Source organism: Triticum aestivum, chromosome 4A (assembly GCF_018294505.1).
Source record: "Triticum aestivum cultivar Chinese Spring chromosome 4A, IWGSC CS RefSeq v2.1, whole genome shotgun sequence".
NCBI classification, from domain to species: domain Eukaryota; kingdom Viridiplantae; phylum Streptophyta; class Magnoliopsida; order Poales; family Poaceae; genus Triticum; species Triticum aestivum.
In genome coordinates this window covers 21,680,799-21,699,164 of record NC_057803.1, presented here as the reverse complement: position 1 = coordinate 21,699,164, position 18,366 = coordinate 21,680,799, and the positions used below count along the sequence as shown (strand labels likewise).

The 18,366-nt window shown below is 43.8% G+C and overlaps 1 protein-coding gene and 1 non-coding gene across 2 annotated transcripts; both read left to right on the top strand.

The window, feature by feature from the left end:
* The first annotated feature begins 1,190 nt into the window (after positions 1–1,190).
* On the top strand, positions 1,191–9,953 carry LOC123084866 (serine/threonine-protein kinase EDR1). The gene is made up of 13 exons (XM_044506398.1): positions 1,191–1,858; positions 2,782–3,204; positions 4,913–5,016; positions 5,177–6,432; positions 6,684–6,724; positions 6,892–6,960; positions 7,073–7,173; positions 7,860–7,938; positions 8,017–8,115; positions 8,214–8,282; positions 8,394–8,443; positions 9,033–9,209; positions 9,322–9,953. The coding sequence occupies exons 1-13, from the start codon at positions 1,430–1,432 to the stop codon at positions 9,458–9,460; spliced, it is 3,036 nt and encodes a 1,011-aa protein (XP_044362333.1). The 5' UTR covers positions 1,191–1,429; the 3' UTR covers positions 9,461–9,953.
* Positions 9,954–10,671: 718 nt separating this feature from the next.
* LOC123088701 (U2 spliceosomal RNA) lies at positions 10,672–10,868 on the top strand. Its single transcript, XR_006442014.1, has one exon. It is a non-coding gene; the product is annotated as a U2 spliceosomal RNA (small nuclear RNA).
* The last annotated feature ends 7,498 nt before the right edge of the window (positions 10,869–18,366 follow it).

The window sequence follows — 18,366 nt, the reverse complement described above, 5'->3', positions numbered from 1 at the left end:
TGTCAAGGCGTGCACTGTCATATTAGAAGCGGTGGCATCACAGGATCTTTGGATATGGCATTCTTTCTTCGGCATGGCAGGTTCTCACAATGATATCAACGTGCTGCAGCGTTCTCCAGTCTTCGCGAGGCTTGCAGAAGGCCACTCCCCACCTGTCAACTTTGAGATCAACGGCCACCATTACAATAAGGGATACTATCTAGCAGATGATATATATCCTCAGTGGTCAACTTTTGTGAAGACAATCTCGAAACCCCAAGGTGAGAAGAGAAAGAGATTTGCCCAAATGCAAGAGAGTGTTAGAAAGGATGTGGAACGTGCTTTTGGTGTGCTTCAATCCCGGTGGGGTATCGTTCGAAACCCTGCACTGTCATGGGATGAAAGGAAGCTTTGAGAGGTGATGACTGCTTGTGTGATCATGCACAACATGATCGTCGAAGACGAGCGTGATGAGAGTATCTTCGACCAAGGATTTGACTATCAAGGTGAAAATATTGAGCCCCTGTACCAAGACCCGGTCACATTTGAACAGTTTGCTCAATTCCATCGTGAGATGCATGATTGGCACTCTCATTTGAATCTTCAAAATGACTTGGTTGAGCACGTGTGGGATCACATTGGCAACCAATAGATGTATTGGTCCATTTTATGTTTAGTCAAGACAATTTTGATTTGGTTGTAAAAATATTTTATTAAAGACAATTTCAATTGGGTTGTAAAACTATTTTAATTTTCAGACAAATATTTGGGTTGTAAACTAGTTTTGATGAAAATTTAGGCATTTTTGGCCCTGACGGACAGGATAGGGCAAAAGGATGCGTCCGCGTGGTGGGCGCACGGCCACCGCATACTAGGACACGCCCGGACAAGATCCCAAATCGCTACTCAAACGGACAGAATCCGAATAAAACGAACGTCCGTTTAAGGTCGCGCGGTGAAGTTGGCCTCAGTGCCCCAGGCGACACATGACCGCGCCATGAGACGGGCCCGAGCCCACGACCCGCGGCCGGCTCCCCGCCGTCTGCTGCACTCGCGTCGCAGTCTCCAGTGGCCCCCGCCCCCAGCCGCCGCCCGCCGCCCCCGTGAACTTTACTCGCGTCGTGCTAAACCCGGCGGTTTCGTCGGGTAAACATCCCGGAAACCCGGCCCAAAGCCCCCAGCGGAGGTTACCCCCACAGCACCGCGTTTTCGCAGTCTCCCCCCTCGGAAACATCTGCCCGCTCGCTCGCTTACCGAGCAAGCTTTCCCCACCTTCCCCCGCCCCGTCCCCCTCCTCCTGGCGGTGGCGACGCGATCACGACACGGAGACTTTCTGCTACCCCTCCCCGCCGATCACCGTCGCTCCACGCGCCCCGCGGCCAGCCAGATAAAAACCTGGGGTGGGGAGACTCGGAGCCCCTGGCCGAGCAGGGGATTGCGAGTCGCGGAGATGAAGAACCTGTTCAAGAGCAAGATCAAGTGGCAGCACCGTTCCAACGACGCCTCCTCGTCGCAGCCGCAGTCGTCGTCGACCTCGCCGGCGAGCTCCCCGTCGGGGACGGCGCCCGCGCCCGCGCTGTCCGCGGCGACGCCGACGGCCTCCGCCCCGTCCCCTTCCGCCCCGGTGGCGACGACGCCCACGGCGGGGGTTGGTGGGGGAGGGGGAGGCGCAGCGGGCGGGGACGACTACATGTACTCGGAGGAGGAGTTCCAGATGCAGCTCGCCATGGCGCTGTCGGCGTCCAACAGCGACTGCGCGGGGGACCGGGACAGGGACCAGATCAGGGACGCCAAGCTCATGAGCCTCGGCGGGGGCGACCGCTTCGCCGCCGGACGGGACGACGGCCACACCGCCGACTCGCTCTCCCGCCGCTACTGGGTGAGGCTCCACTCCGCACCGGCGAATTCCATTCGAGCTGAGCTGGAATGCTGAACCGCGCAGTTCTCTAATGATATAGTAGCACCATTAGGTTGCGGTTGCTTAATTACGCCAGTTTTCAGAATTGACGCACTTAATGTGGAGCAAGATTCATGGTTCAAACAAATGTCGAGCCAGATTCCGGTGGTGCTATTTGCTTGCTAGTTAACCTCCACCATTTACCATTTTAATCCATGATACTACTAAGTTTATCTATCATTGTCTGAATTAGTAAAGTTTTTTAGTTGGAATATAAGTAAAGCTTTTCTGTTCATGTCACTATATTCACATTTAAACTAGGTCAATGGGGGTTGTTGGATAGTAGTGGGCAGTAGCTAGATCTGGATAATTCGCAAAACGGAAGAAGAAGAGTAGCTAGATCTGGTTTGCTGGCAAGCTTCACCTGGGTCCACAGTCAAAATCACATAAGAGGAGAGGTGCTACAAGCTACTGCAGAAGTAGAAAGTAATAAGAAGGCAATATGGATGATTCAGGCTAGAGGTGCTTGTGGTAGCAACAACAGGCTTGCTCGACCACATCAAAGCTATAGATATGCTATTTGTTACTGCTTCCTATTTATAGAGAGAAGACAGATATTGGTGTTCTTTCCTGACCGCAATTCAGCTTACATGCTCAACATTCAACAAAATGTGCTGTCCATTTGTAAAAAATATTCGCTGCTGGATCGCATCTAGCTGTTTTTCTACGTGCTGTTTTGATGTCATTCATATACTTAGTGTGCCAGATGCTATTCACTGCTGCTTTGTTGTTGTAGCTATTCTCCTTGGCTAGGCAAATATCCGCGTCTTTTCCTCTTTGATTTATTAATTAATCTCAAATTCTCTGTGAGTGTATTTACAATTGTGATCCATTCTGATTTCCAGGACTACAACTGCCTCGATTATCATGAGAAAGTTGTCGATGGTTTCTACGACATATTTGACCCCTCCATGGAGGCCTCTAGGCAGGGGAAGATGCCATCACTAGAAGACCTTCAAACAGGCATCGGGGACCTGGGCTTTGAAGTCATCGTAATCAACCGTGCAGTTGATACTGCCTTGCAGGAGATGGAGCAAGTGGCGCAATGCATATTGTTGGACTTCCCTGTTGCAAATATTACACTCCTAGTGCAAAGGATAGCTGATCTTGTTACAGATAATCTTGGTGGACCTGTGAAAGATGCAAATGCTATGCTTGCAAGGTGGTTGGAGACAAGTACTCAGCTGAGAACCTCACTACATACTAGCTTGCTGCCAATTGGCTGCATTAAATTAGGGTTGTCTCGTCACCGTGCCCTACTTTTCAAGGTCAGCTCCCTCCCTCCCTCTCTATGTGTGTATGTCGGGAAGTGCACGTGTAGTGCCCCTGTTGTTCCCTCAGAATTGTAGAACATCTCTCACTCGGCTGAAAACGGAGCGGAAGTGACAGAACTGAGTGCCGCCACATTTGTTTTCGTGTTTCTTAGCAGAAGCGGAAACAAATACAGAAATACTGGAGATGATTACGGAAGCAGATATTGCCGGAAACGAATACAGAGCAAATACGATGCGGACACGATACAAAAGCGAAAGTTTGAAAGAACTCGAAAACCTCTTGGACCATACAAAAAAACACAACCAAACCGACAAACTTGTTAGGTTATGCGCCAAAGAAGAGGCAACAAGGTTTGACGGTGAGCAGGCGTGGAGGATGGGAGTGGAAACGTGTAGTCAGGGACGACGATTACAGGAGTAGTGGATGAAGTTTTTGGTGGATATGATTTGGTTGGGCCAAAAATGTATATGGGCTGGGCCATATAGACTAAAGATAAATGCATTTTTTCGCATGTGCGGATACCGAAATTCTGTTTATGCGGGAGTTATGCCGGAACACGCCGTTCCGTTTCCGTTTCAGCTGCTGCTGTATAAATTTTCGTTTCCATTTCTGTGCTCTGTTTCCATTTTATTACGGAATGGACGGGAAGTTTCCGCTCCATTTTCATCCCTCTGCCAGTCTTATTTATACCAGGCGGACCTTTGAAAAGTGCAGTTTTATCAATCTTTAACCAGTTCCTGGTCCATGGCTTGGATAAATATGTTAAGCCCATACCGATAGCCACCCTGATCAGAATGGTAAAACCTAATGCCAATGGACTCACTCACCCACGAAGTTAACCTTGAACCTATGTGTACATTTATTTCACTGTTTGTTGACCGAAGTTAAGTTTAAACACTATCCTTGCTCCATTTCCATCTATTTATCATTGTCAAACCTGGAACTGGGCAACCAATAAATTATATAGACCCCAGGCGGCATCTGCAGCCGGCATTACACAGCTTGACACCAGCACCGGCTTCACATGGATAGAGGTGCCTGGGCCTAACATGTGGCTGTGGCGGAATAGAGGGTATGAAAAGAAACATCTAAGAGATAGTATGATGGTTCCACCGGGCTTTGGTTTGGACAACTTCCATACTTGAACTCTTTTGGTTATTACGATGTGTGCACTCGTAGATAATATCAGTATAAATTTGTTCTCTGTCTAATTTAGGATGTCTTGCTTTAAAAATTAAAATTAGTCAGCATTTTTGCCTGGTATAGAAGGGAGGATCAATCTTCACCTAAAATACTTCCTTCGTTGTTTGACATGTTTAGTTATTTAATAATCACTACATGCCACGTGCTTACCTATGTTATATCTTGTGAAAGAAGTATCTTTGTAGCTTGTTACAAGATTGACTGATGTGACCATGTCTGTGGAAGCATACCAAATTATTGATGTAGTTGGCCATTTGAGTGGGTTATTATGTGTTTACATGTGTTTCTTCATGAGCCTATCAGACAGCAGGAGCAACATCTTGGTACTGTATTCATTACTAATTGATGAATTTCCCCTTTCTGTATAAAAATAAACTGACAGTGCTTAAGAGTCAAGAGCAAATGCAGAAAAACCCAAATATATTGAAGATAGCACTAGATCTGTTCACTTGCCTAACATACATAGCATTCTTATAGCTCATGTGGCTCTTTGTGCAGATTCTTGCTGATAGTGTTGGCATTCCATGCAAACTTGTCAAAGGGAGTAATTACACTGGTGATGAGGATGATGCTGTTAACATAATAAAGGTGGACAAAGAAAGGTATTGACAAGATTGGGCATTGTGATTTATTCACGTCATAGTAATTTCTCAGGGAAACACAATCCAAGTGCATTGTTCATCTGTTACAACTATTGCCGATATATTTTAATTCATTTGTTTTGTCAAATTTGCTAAATAGTTTTTGTGCTGCAACCTGCAGGGAGTTTTTGGTAGATCTGATGGCTGCTCCTGGTGCTCTTATTCCAGCAGATGTCTTAAGTTGGAAGGGCAGTTCGTCAAATTCCAACCATAAACTTGGCCAGAAACCTGGACTGAATCAAATGGCTGGGTCATCAAGTACCATTTATCCTACTCTGGGTGCCAATGCATTGCCACTTGAACATAAAGGTAGCCAAATACCTTTGTTAAACAGTGGTGATTGGATATCGGCCAGTCAATCTGGATACGAGAAAGAGGCGGCCATAACACATTCACAAACCTCTTCCAGTGGTACACCATCTGTTACCGCTGCAGATGTTTTTGATGGTTCTTGGACATTAGTTCCTCATGCACAATCGGACGAGCCGTCGACTTCTGCTGGTACATCATCACAGCATAAAGTTGTACCCCCAGGTGGAGAACATCCTGGGGCCAGGAATATAAAACTAAGCCCAGGTCACCAGGAAAATACAGAGTCTAATAACCTATTTGCTGAGCTTAATCCTTTTGGGCGTATTGAGCCAAAGAAAGCTTCAGTACCATTCAACGGGCCAGATAATAGAAACAACGAGTTACAAAGGCGTAGAGAAAATGTAGTCCCTAGCACTGGAAGGCCACAGCAAAGATTGGTTATGAAAAACTGGTCCCCGTACAATGATGTTTCCAACAACAAGCAGTACAACTATGTTCAGGACTCATTTGCACGTAGGAATGTTGGTGATAATGTTGTATCATCGCCGCAGGTGCCACGATCTGCTGCAAATAATATTAATCTTAATATTGGAGCACGCAATGATGGATCACATGCAGTGTCAGCTCACAACAATGACAGTTTTATGGCTGGTTCCTCTGCCATGAAGATGCCTTCTGTAGCTGAGATTGGGAAGGCTGCTGAAATGGCTATGCGTGGTGATTTGAGCAAAGGTCCTACAGGTTCTAGACTGGAGGATCAACCACCATTTGGAAGACATAAATGGGGTGATTCTACTGAACGAAGGGTTCCGACTAATTCAGTTCAGAACCAAGCAAAAGAACGTGAACATAACTTCGACGGAAAGCAAGACCATAAGAAGTTGCCTCCTGATCCAAAGAAATCTCCACTTGACAGATTCATGGATGTGTCGATGCCATCAAGAAATTCAGAATCTGTTTCACCATCCTCTGCCAGGTCACACAGGCTTGATTGCGTGTTCGATGATGTTTCTGAATGTGAAATTCTCTGGGAAGATCTTGTGATTGGTGAACGGATTGGCTTAGGTATTTCTTTGCAACCAAGTTTTGATGTGTTCCTTACTGCCCTTTGCACTAACAAGTTGAACTGACACTCTTAGGTTTAGGGAGAAATATTTATATATTTATATTATACTGTCATACACTGTCAAATTATTAGTGTGGCTCAGTTATGTACTTCTAATCTTTGCACTATTAAGAGCCAATTTGTTGCGAACTTGCATCTTTGTAGTTCTCCATGAGAAATAATTGAATGAATTGCTTCCTCCTTCCAATAGGTTCATATGGCGAGGTATACCGTGCTGATTGGAATGGAACAGTAAGCAGTTATTTCCCTTTGTTTGTATATCCTGAGATTGGTCCTTTTTACAGGATGTTTCATGCATGAAATGGTCGACATGATTAGAGACCAAATCATGGACCATCTTCACTTTTTCCTTCTTAAGTTGGTTCTGTCAGCGCACTGAACTTTCTGTTAATTTGCAGGAAGTAGCTGTGAAGAAATTCTTGGATCAAGATTTCTATGGCGATGCTTTGGATGAATTTCGAAGTGAAGTAGGTGAAATTATACGTTTTTTTCCAAGAGTACTCAGTGTATACTATATATTCTGGTTTAGTTCATTCTTGATGCACTTCTTTTTGTAATTGCATATATTCTCTTTGCAAGGTGCGGATTATGCGTCGACTGCGTCATCCAAATATCGTTCTCTTTATGGGTGCTGTTACGCGCCCTCCAAACTTATCTATTGTATCTGAGTATCTTCCAAGGTATACCAGTTTTGTATCTATCTTATTTTATGCATATCTTAGTATAATCTCATGCTTTTCCTGAATCAAGTTACAACTTAGAAGCAGGGGTGGAGCTAGCTCCTGACCCGGGCAGCTGCCTGGGCTGCTCTGGCTAGTCTCTCTTAAATATTGTTGTTATCTAGGGGATTAGTAGTGATGTTATTGGGGCCAATGGTTGCCAGCGTTCCAGTGAGTAGACCTTGCCCGGGCTCCTTGGGTAGGCTTGCTACGCCACTGCTTAGAAGTATCTGGGTACAGATATCATTGAAGAAATTCCTACATGAGAAGTTCCTTTGAACACCTAGCTTTGAATTGGCACCTAATACTGAAGGTGCTACATGCTACTCCCTCCGCCTGGAAATACTTGTCATCAAAATGGATAAAAGGGGATGTATCTAGACGTATTTTAGTTCTAGATACATCTTTTTTTGTCCATTTTGATGACAAGTATTTTCGGACGGAGGGAGTACTTTGTTGAGAAAATACTTCTGTTAGTTGGATTCATAAAATCTGATGAACAGAAGTATTTTGGTTTACTGGAGGTGGCATATGGCTCTAGCATAATGTCATGTAACTTGTGTTCCAGTCTTAAGCAAGTCTAGAATGGATTTATTGGTTCAACTTTGATGGTCCATCCTTGATTTCATTGTTATTTTATTGCTTAGGGGAAGTTTATATAAGATCCTTCACCGTCCTGGCTGCCAAATTGACGAGAAGCGGAGGATTAAGATGGCCATTGATGTGGTATGGAAAAATCTTCCATAATTTTTTGCCATTTTGTTTGTTTGCCCCTGCTTATGTAGATGACTGTTTTCTCATTAGGCCAAGGGCATGAATTGCCTGCACACTAGTGTACCAACAATTGTTCACCGGGATCTTAAATCACCTAACTTGCTGGTCGACAATAATTGGAATGTCAAGGTGTGTTCTCTTTTTGCATTTTAACAATTAGAACTTGATGGCTCGTAGTCATATTAATGTTGGGTTTGGTCTGTTGGTTCACCAATGATATGAGGCAGGTTTGTGATTTTGGACTTTCACGCTTGAAGCACAGCACATTTTTATCATCCAAATCAACTGCTGGAACTGTAAGTAATTAGCACCTCTAATCTGTACTATTACGGGGCGATTTTCAGTTTCTTTAGTCACACTAAATACTTACTAGTTCTTGTTTTTAATCTAAAATTTTATTCCACCAGCCTGAGTGGATGGCACCTGAGGTCTTGCGGAATGAGCAATCAAATGAAAAGTGAGTGATTCTTGATGCATTTCATTCTAACTGTTTTCTTCATGTCCTTGCAAGTCTCGTTTACTTATTCATTCAGAATAGTCCATGTGAAAGAGAGATCTTCCCATTTGAATTGTTGTGTTTTCATTTTTTTCAAGCAAGGAGGGTAACCCTTGCTTTATATGTTAAGAGTATAAACAAAGTAACATTACCCAAGCTTGAACCAGAAAATAACGATAGCTGTCAATTGGCTCCGGTGCCGTTTAGTGTTTACAGAGCAGTATCGTAGACACCACACCAACATTGACATGAAAATAATACTGGATAACAGATCTAACACTGTATTTTGGTACCAGGTGGCAAACCTGGTAAGCTATAAAAACACACACTGTATGTTGGTATATAACGACTATGTGCGTGTGTGACTATCCTTCAAAGGCTTGTTCTCAGTTTTGACTCCTAGAGTTGTGATGGGATACAATATTGCTCCTATACTTTAGAAGGACCATTAGTCCTTCAGCTTGTTTCGTTCATCTTCTTTTCCTTTTCTTTTTTCCTCAAGTGGTGTCGCATCTTAGTTAATCTTACTCAACCATTACTGGGAATGCAGGTGTGATGTCTACAGCTTTGGTGTCATCTTGTGGGAGCTGGCAACACTAAGAATGCCGTGGGGTGGGATGAACCCGATGCAAGTCGTGGGAGCAGTTGGCTTCCAGGACCGAAGGCTTGATATCCCCAAGGAAATCGATCCTCTAGTCGCTAGGATCATATGGGAGTGCTGGCAGAAGTAAGTCTGAGTTTCCAGAGCACTCTTTTCTCATATCTTCCTGTTTAGGTCTTAATTGACAACTCAGAAATATGTCGCTGATTCTACTGTTATCTGGTTTATGGATCTCCAGGGATCCGAATCTGCGCCCTTCATTTGCGCAGTTAACAACTGCTCTGAAGACGGTCCAAAGGCTTGTCAGCCCCTCTCCTGCGGAGACGCAGAGCACCCCTGTGCCCCAAGAGATCTGGGTGAACTCCTCTACCCCATGACAGAGGAGAGTTATCGAGGAATTCGTTCATTGCTGCGGCCTGCAAATGTGAGCGCGTTGTATATTAGTTTGAGCGCCCCAGCCCAGATGTGGTAGGCATGTCCTGCCGCCGCGGCAACCATAGAGTATTTACTTACTTACAGAGTGGCCCATGAGGCAACAGTCGGCAGAAGAGAAGAGACCCGCGTTTCGTCTTTCCCGTTGCGTGTGGCAACCGGGTGCGAGCCCTCCTCCAGGAAGCTAGTGAATCAGTTAAATTAGTATGTACTCCCTCAGTTACGAAACATATGACGTTTAAGCAATTCAATTTGAACTGCTTAAACGTCATATATTTCATAACGGAGCGAGTAGTATATCTGGCTGTGCTTACTAGTGTATCTGCTAAATTAGTCACACTGTGCTTGTAAAAGATATAGTACACCTGTTCTGTTCATGTTGCTGTCTCGGGCTGTCGCCCACCGGCACTGACTGTTATACATCCGTTAACTTGTGCAGTCCTGAATAACAGGAGACACCACCATGCATGTTGGACGCAGCCGATCGACGTCACCGCCTTGAGCAAAACCCTCTTGGCAGATTACTTGCAGGTTTGTGCGATCGGTCAGCTGGGGACCAGCGTTCGGTTTACTACATCATGCTTTAACATGCTGTGCTCCAAGAACTGGTGCCTATTTTCATCTTTGGACGGCGGATATAACCATAACCCGTGCGTTGACAGATTTGAGATCCTCACATATGTGCAAATGCAACCCTATAACCCGGAAAGATGCTGACCGTCCCCGCTCGCCGCTGTTACTCCTGCTAGCCGTGCGCCGGTGTTGTGCTACATGCACGGTCGCACCACAAGAGGTCGGCACTCGTCGGCCGCTGACCTCTACCCCTACCCACGACACCATTGCCGCATTTTTTTTTTTTGAGAAGCCATTGGCGCAAACTCGATCAACGGAGTTTACCTTCTCAGTCTTGCGTTGCCGCCATCCGAAGATGAAAATAGGCAAGTTCCGCTGTCGGGCCATGCTACGGGAATCAGCAATCCATCTATGTTGGGCCTTATTCAACTACGGCCCAAGTAAACCGACCAGAGCCTCTCGAAACAACGAACGGAACAGAGAGCTGCGCTGCGCTCTCTCGTTTAGTCCCACCTCGCCCAGCCAAGGCGGAGGGGAGTCGAAGACGCGCTATATAACCAGACCCACGGCAGAAGGGAGAGGCATACCTTTCTCGGCCTTTTGGCTAAGATCAAGTGTAGTATCTGTTCTTATCAGTTTAATATCTGATATGTGGGCCATGTGTCCACAACGATATTAAATTTATTTTTTATGGGGGAGGGTCCACCACAGTAGCTTGCTACTGGGGCCCTTGTGTGTCGCCCAGCCGTTGCACTGCTGGCTGGGCCTGGCGCACCCCAACCAAAGCGAAATGAAAATTTGTTCTTTTGTGCCTGACGGCTTTCTTCAGAATTGAGGACGGCTGAAAGCCTGACATTTTTTAATCATATATGATTCAAATCACCTCTTTAAAATACGCAGCTTGTCGCTGATGCTAACTAAAATCACACACTGTCAGAATAAACAGGGCCAATTTTTTTGATGTCTTAGGAAACCTAGTATCTACTCCTCTTACTCGATTGTTTGTGTGTGCGCCCCAAATCTGTCGACGCACAGGATTCGTTGATTCATTCCTATATCCTCTCCTCTGCTTCTAATCTTCAGAAACCAATGTCGGGGCTTGACATACATGGACATTATCAAAGCTCACCTCGATTACTACATATAAATCGTATGCTTGTTCTAGTACACACCATTAATGTACCCTTAATGTTTTCAATCTTCTGAAACTAATGCAGGGGTTTGGATAACAGACTACAAATATCGTGAGATATAAATAGAAATAGATAACTGAATTTGTGAATAAAAAGTGGAATAGGTATGATACTCTCGCACCATTAAAATGCATACTCATTTTCCAAAAATATCTCTCCACCGCGCAACCTTTTTAGGCCTATAAATACTTCCTCGAAGGAAGAACAGACGCCCTTGCTGCCGCGAGGAGTCTTCACCGCCGCCGCCCTCCGGCAGCAGCCTTGGTCGTCAGTGGTGAGGGGCTCGCCGGATCCACGCGTGTGGATCTTTTTTACTCTCGTAATTTAGATTTTTAGGCTGTTCATCGTCGGCTTCGGCGGCGGCGATGGTGGCGCTGAATAAAATTTCTTCAGATCCTACTCCAGCGAGGCGATCGGTCTTATGGTTGGGGATGAATTTGAAAAGCAATCTGGTCAAGCAAGGATGGCGTGGCGGCGGCGACATCCTCGTGGTGGACTTGTGTCCTCGGGCTCTGCCGCTGCGACGGCGTTTGCTCCAACGCCGGCGCGGAGCTTGGGAGGTAGTCTAGGAGCGGATGCAGATTGTGGTCTGCATCGGCGGCATCTAGAAGATGGTGGAACGTGTGCTGGGTTCGTGGTTCGTGGATGGCAGGTGTGGTTTTTTCCTCCGGCGTCTTAGTCGTGTGGGGGTGTGTCTGGGGTGTCCGAGGTATTGTCTCGGTCTGATTCGTTCAACGATAATGGTTTCGCTTTTGGTGAGCCACCTTGGAGGTCCGCAAAGCTGTATATCAGCGATGGAGCCGCTTCGAGCTCGGGTGTGAAGGTGATCCGTCATTTTTTCCTTTGGTGGCTGCTATGGTGGTTCCAGAGGCAGGTGACAGGCGTTGGTCTCAAGTTCAGAGGTTTCTTCGGTCTAGATTGTACTTTTACTTCTTGGCTGTTGTTCCTTTATGCAAAGGCTAGCGTTTTGCTGTCTTTTCAGTTTTGCCAGATCGGTTTGTACGTGGCTTGTAATATTAATCCTTATGATATAAAAGAGACATATATTACCATGTAAAAAAACACTTCCTCGATAAAGAAATATAAGAACATTTAGAGGAAGTACATATCAAGATTGATTTCATGACATAAACTGAGTGTTGCTCAGATGGTTAGGTTTGTTGGTGGAATCAATCCACCAGGATTCAAGCGTTAGACTTGCACTAGTGCTCACATTTTTGTTGAATTTATTTTAGTCTTTTGGAGGATGTTCGTCCAGTGGGAGGAGACGTTAATTACTCCCTCTATTTCTAAATATAAGTCTTTCTAGAGATTTCACTATGAACTACATACAGATGCATATAGACGTAATTTAGAGTGTAGATTCACTCATTTTGCTTCGTATATTGTCTCTTATTGGAATCTAAAAAAAGGAACGAAGGGAGTAGTTTTCTACTATTGACGTCACAGAAATGTGCAATCTTCGACAACTAATGCCAGTACTGGATATAAGATGAACACTACTACTTTCAAGCATTTATTTGCCCAAATACATATCGTCAAAAGGTGTTTTAAATCTCAACAAACAAATGCGAGAGCCAGATAATGAACTTAAATGTATCGTGAGGGAAACAGATAGAAATAGATAAATAATTAGTCTGAGAAGAACATATAAGTGTGGACACCCTATCTTCACATACATGCATATCTAATCTCCATTGTACTATGTTGCAAATAAAAAATTATCCATCACGCAATCTTTTTAGTCATATAAATACATGTCCACATAAACCAAGACCCATTCAAAGTGTTTGCCATGGCTTGTAAGACCACAATCGTTGTTGCTATCACATGTATTTTTATGTTGGCACCCTCGTGTCTTCTGGTAAGGAGATGAAATGCGTTGCAAACTTGTTCTATGAAGCTTCAAGATAATGATGCGTCCATACATTGCTTCTTGTTTTGACAATACCATGAGATAACTTGCGTATCTTACTCTGTTTATTTATATATGGATGTAGCTCAAGGGGATTGCAAGGGCCATGCTATTAAAGTAGAATGTAGTAACAATGATTCATGCATTAAGTGGTGCCATTACTTCGGAATCCCTCGTGGGCATTGTCATATTCATAGCGGTGGAGGCTATTGTGTGTGCGATGTTTGTGATTAGTTTTGTACTGCTAGTTTGTACTAGTGAGTTTCTCAAAATAAATAAATAAAGTGCATGTATCCAACATATTTTTAGCATATATGATGTCTCTAAAAAGAACCATTTGAAGGAAAGAAAAAAAAACCAAAACAACAGAACTGTGCATGTAAAAAAGTTGTCGCGAGTTTTCTCAGTTTGGCTGTTGTATATCCCTAAAAACTCCACCCACAACCTTTTTAGGCCTATACAGTTTCCTCCAATCAACACCATAGAAATTTGCTTCCAATCTCAACATCTAAAGCCGGTCTTAGATGCAAATGAATGGTATGAGCTAAATTTCATGTGATTATTAATAAATCATTTGTTTGCCATTATACTCATCATAAGAAATTAATCTCAACAACTAATGATGGAGCTGGATACTGAACTAAAATCTTTTGTGTTGGAAACAAACAAAAGTACATAAATAATTAGTATGAGAAGGAAAGTAGGCATGAAACCTCCAGTATTGACCAAAATGCATACTCGATCTCCACCATACTTCACTAAGAAAAAAATCTAGTCCTATAAATACATGTGCAGATAAACAGACACCCAACTAAAGTGTTTGACATGGCTCACAAGACCACTGTCATTATCTCCATCACATCTTTGTGTTTGGCACACTTAATGTCTTGTGGTAAGGAGAAGAGAGTGTTGCTAACTTGATTTTATGAAGCTTTAGGATAAACATCCCATCTTACTATATTTATGTAGGTATAGTTCGAGGGAGGTGTAAGGAATACCCACTAAAATGGCATGCGGTGACTCTGCTAATTGCTTTCGAAGCTTGAATATACTCCCACATGAACAACAAATTTGAAAAAGATAGCAATTTTAAAAAACATAATGTTTTGATATGAAAGATGCTCAAGTGATCTAGGTGCATGCAAAAATTCATGAAGAGACAATTTCAAAGCGCAGGTTTACTCTCAGAGAGGGGGTGAATGGGCGATTTTTCGAAATTCGTCAAACTCTGATGAATTTGACGAAGATCAGAGTGAAGAAATAAAAATGAAAGGCAACTAAATCATCACAGTAGCGGGAAGCATGCATACAAGATGCATATAGGTGAAGAACATGCAATCATACAAGCATTCAAGCATGAGGAAGATGAAGTGAAGAAATGAAAGACAACATGATGAAAGTATTTAGTTCAAATTTGTCAAAGAGTAGATCAAAAATTCTTCAGCAGCGAAATAACATAAAGGAAAGGGTGAGGAATTTGAAACCAGGTTGGCTTGGTGAAGACACAACGATTTGGTAGACCAGTTCTTGTTGTTGTATCAACTGTACATCTGGTTGAGGCGGCTGAGATGAACTCAGAGGACACACAGTCCTCACTATATTCCTCTCGAGCCAAGTTCACTTAGACCTCGCCCAATCACTTGTGGTAAGTCTTCAAGGTGGACTTCCAAAATCTTCACGGACTTGTTCACCAGCACACCACAATGACTCTTGGGTGCTCAAAACATGACGCCTAACCGTCTGGAAGAATGACAGTCTTCAAAGGTAACAAGCGTCGGATCACACAAAACAATTTCTTTAATGATGCTCAATCACTTTGGCTCTGGTAGGTTTTCCCTCACTTAGCATTCTCTCAAAGTCGTTAGAGGATGGGTTGCTCTCAAATGACAAGTGTCAAGTTCTCTCTAGAGTAGCCAACCAATAAGTGGTTGTGTGTGGGGGGGGGGCTATTTATAGCCAGGGGCAATGATACGTCCATTTTGCATCATGTTGATATTTATTGCATTATGGACTGTTATTTCACCTTATAATACAATTCTTATGCCTTTTCTCTCTTATTTTGCAAGTTTCACATGAAGAGGGAGATTGCCGACAACTGGAATTCTTGACCAGAAAGGGCTATATCGGAGGCACCTTTTCTAAACAACTCCAAATGAGCTGAAAATTGATGGAGAATTATTTTGGAATATATTAAAAATTATTGGCGAAAGAAATACCAGAGGGGGACCCACCAGGCATCCACAAGCCTCGGGGGCTCGCCCTACCCCCAGGCGAGCCCCCTGAGCTTGTGGCGCCCCTAGCAGGCCTCCCGGGCCCATCTTCTCCTATACAGTGCCATTTGACCTACAAAATCAGAAGAAAGGTTTCAGGATGAAGCACTGCCGTCTTGAGGTGGAACCTGGGCAGGAGCACTTTTGCTCCCAGGCGAAGAGATTATGCCAGGGAAACCTCCCTCCGGGAGGGGGAAATCGAAGCCATCGTCATCACCAACAACCCTCTCATCATGGGAGGACCAATCTTCATCAATATATTCATCGGCACCATCTCATCTCAAACCCTTGTTCATCTCTTGTATTCAATATTTGTCTGGAAACCTCATATTGGTACATGTGGGCTACTAGTAGTGTTGATTACGTCTTTTAGTTGATACTAATTGGTTTATTTGGTGGAAGATCATATGTTCAAATCCTTAATGATATTCAATACCCCTCTGATCTTGAGCATGAATATGATTTGCGAGTAGTTACTTTTGTTCTTGAGGACATGGGAGAAGTCTCGTCATTAGTAATCATGTGAATTTGGTATTCGTTCAATATTTTGATGATATGTATGTTGTTGCTTCCTTTAGTGGTGTCATGTGAACGTCGACTACATGACACTTCACCATATTTGGGCCCAAGGGAAGGAATTGTGGAGTAGTAATTAGATGATGGGTTGCTAGAGTGACAGAAGCTTAAACCCTAGTTTATGCGCTATTCCGTAAGGGGCTGATTTGGATCCATATGTTTCATGCTATGGTTAGATCTATCTTAATTCTTCTTTCGTAGTTGACGCTTAAGCCAATCATGATTTATGTCAATTTTCTGGTGCAAGCTGATGAGGAGTTCCTGGTGGGTCATGACACGTGGGGCTTCTAGTTGAGGGGATGGCCTTGACGCCTTTGCAGTAGTGTCCTGGCTTGCAGTTTCATCACCAGTTGAGTTGGAAGCAGGCTGGTGAAATTTTCCATCAAGGGGGCGAATTCCTTCATGAATGACTGCCTTGCCCTTGCCAGGAACTAAGGATATTGTGCTGTGAAGAACTTCTACCTTTGGCAGAAAACTGAGATGATTCTGATCATCTGCCCTGTAGTTGATTGAAGACTGGGATCTGATGAATCTCATGATCCATGGCGCATACGGCTCCAAATCAAGGGCCGACTGGGCCAGTGTGACCGAAGTCCCCATGAAGAAATTGTGTGTGTTGATGGGAGTGCCATGTATGATATGAAAGAACAGATTCTTCATGACTCACACAACTTCTTCAATTTCAGAGTTGTGTCCTTTGATGGGATTGAGGGTCTTGGCCAAAATCTCGTAGACAGTTCGAGGCACATATAGCAAATCCTTCACCAAGAAGGTAGTTCTCCGAGCTTCTCCTTCAGCCAATGGCTTCATCAACACTTGCATCAAATGATGTGGAAGTTCAGGTTCTTCACAGATCTTTCTTGCTTCTTCAAGGGATGGGTCTATTGGAAGAGCACGAAGTAATTCATCAACTGGTACCTTGTAGTGAGTGTCTTCACTCATCCAGTCCAGAGTCCATGTTGCAATGTCGTTAGCATTGCCTGTGAAGTGCAATGTGGTGTAGAACTGAAGAATGAGTTCCCCATTCCAATCGCAGACATTTGTGCAGAAGCTAAGCAAGCCTGCATCATGAAGAACAACCAAAACTAGTCGGAAGCATGGAATGGATTCCATGTCCACATGAGGAATATGACGATGCAGGAAGATCTTGTTCTTCTCAAATAGCAATGAGGTATAGTAGTTCATTTGTGTCTTGGTCCAGAAGCGTAGACGCCTGATTTTTGCTGAGTCATAAGGTGACTCGCCGAGGAAGAAATTCTTCTCCTCGAAGAATTTGGCATTGTCGAACTTGGGCCGTTTGAGGCTTCTGCCAATCTTGGGTATAACTTGAACTGGCTGAAGATTTCTTTTCTTCTGCCTCACATGAAATACTGGTCTTGGAGACCCAGTTGAATCATGTGGATCTGTGACAGAAAGTGTGCAAGATTCACGCGGATCTCAATGTGCCAGACCCAATGACGAAGCCTTTACCATGAGCGAATCATGAGCAACACCGGACTGTGTTTGGTGCTATAGGACTTATGTAAACTAGATTATTGACTCTAATGCAAGTGGGGGACTATTGGAAATATGCCCTAGGTGAAATAATAAATATTACTATTTATTTCTAGGTTTGTAATTAATGCTTATTTTTTGTGCTATAATTGCTATGATCCTTGAATGTGAGATTCCGAGGAAAACTCATAAGCATGTGTGGAAACATAAACACAATAATATGTTCCTAGTCTCGCCTCTAAGACTAGCTCATGTGTTGCATGATGACACTATTTTCCTAATGATAGGGCCTTGTTAAAGTAACAAGGATGCCGACAACAATGAGAGCACGTTGTTATTGCAACAATGGCAGACCCAGCCGAATGATCATATACTCACTTCCTTAGATCATGATAGTATCAAGTAACTTCATGTCAGATGTGTACTTTGGGGTTCGTCAAATGTACATATAACTGGGTGATTATAATGACAACTTCTGGTGTGTTGGAAAGTAGCTCGAGATTGGGATTTCCTCCTCCGGCGATGGAGAGATATTCTTCGGGTTGTATCCATCATTGTATGGCTAGAAACGACGTGATATGATCACAGAGATGCCAAAATACAGAAATGAGTAAAAGAACAAGACCAATAACGAGGATAACTTGGTATAGCGATGAAGTTGTTGCTTCACAGCGATGTCAGAAGTCTTGTCTCAACTTTTGATATATCGCAAAGCAAATGGATACTAAAGGTTCGCTCACTAACAAATCATGTAAGTGTAGGGTCAATATGGATGCCCAAATCCCACTATTGATCATTGACCGGAATATTTCTAGGTCATGTATTCACTC

What these genes read in the sequence shown, in the direction of transcription:
- LOC123084866 (XM_044506398.1), top strand. Translation starts at nt 1,430, where the DNA reads ATGAAGAACCTGTTCAAGAGCAAGATCAAGTGGCAGCACCGTTCCAAC. An exon ending in GTGCTGATTGGAATGGAACA is followed by an intron (nt 6,725 to 6,891) that starts GTAAGCAGTTAT and finishes GTTAATTTGCAG; the next exon opens with GAAGTAGCTGTGAAGAAATT. An exon ending in TTAAGATGGCCATTGATGTG is followed by an intron (nt 7,939 to 8,016) that starts GTATGGAAAAAT and finishes TTTTCTCATTAG; the next exon opens with GCCAAGGGCATGAATTGCCT.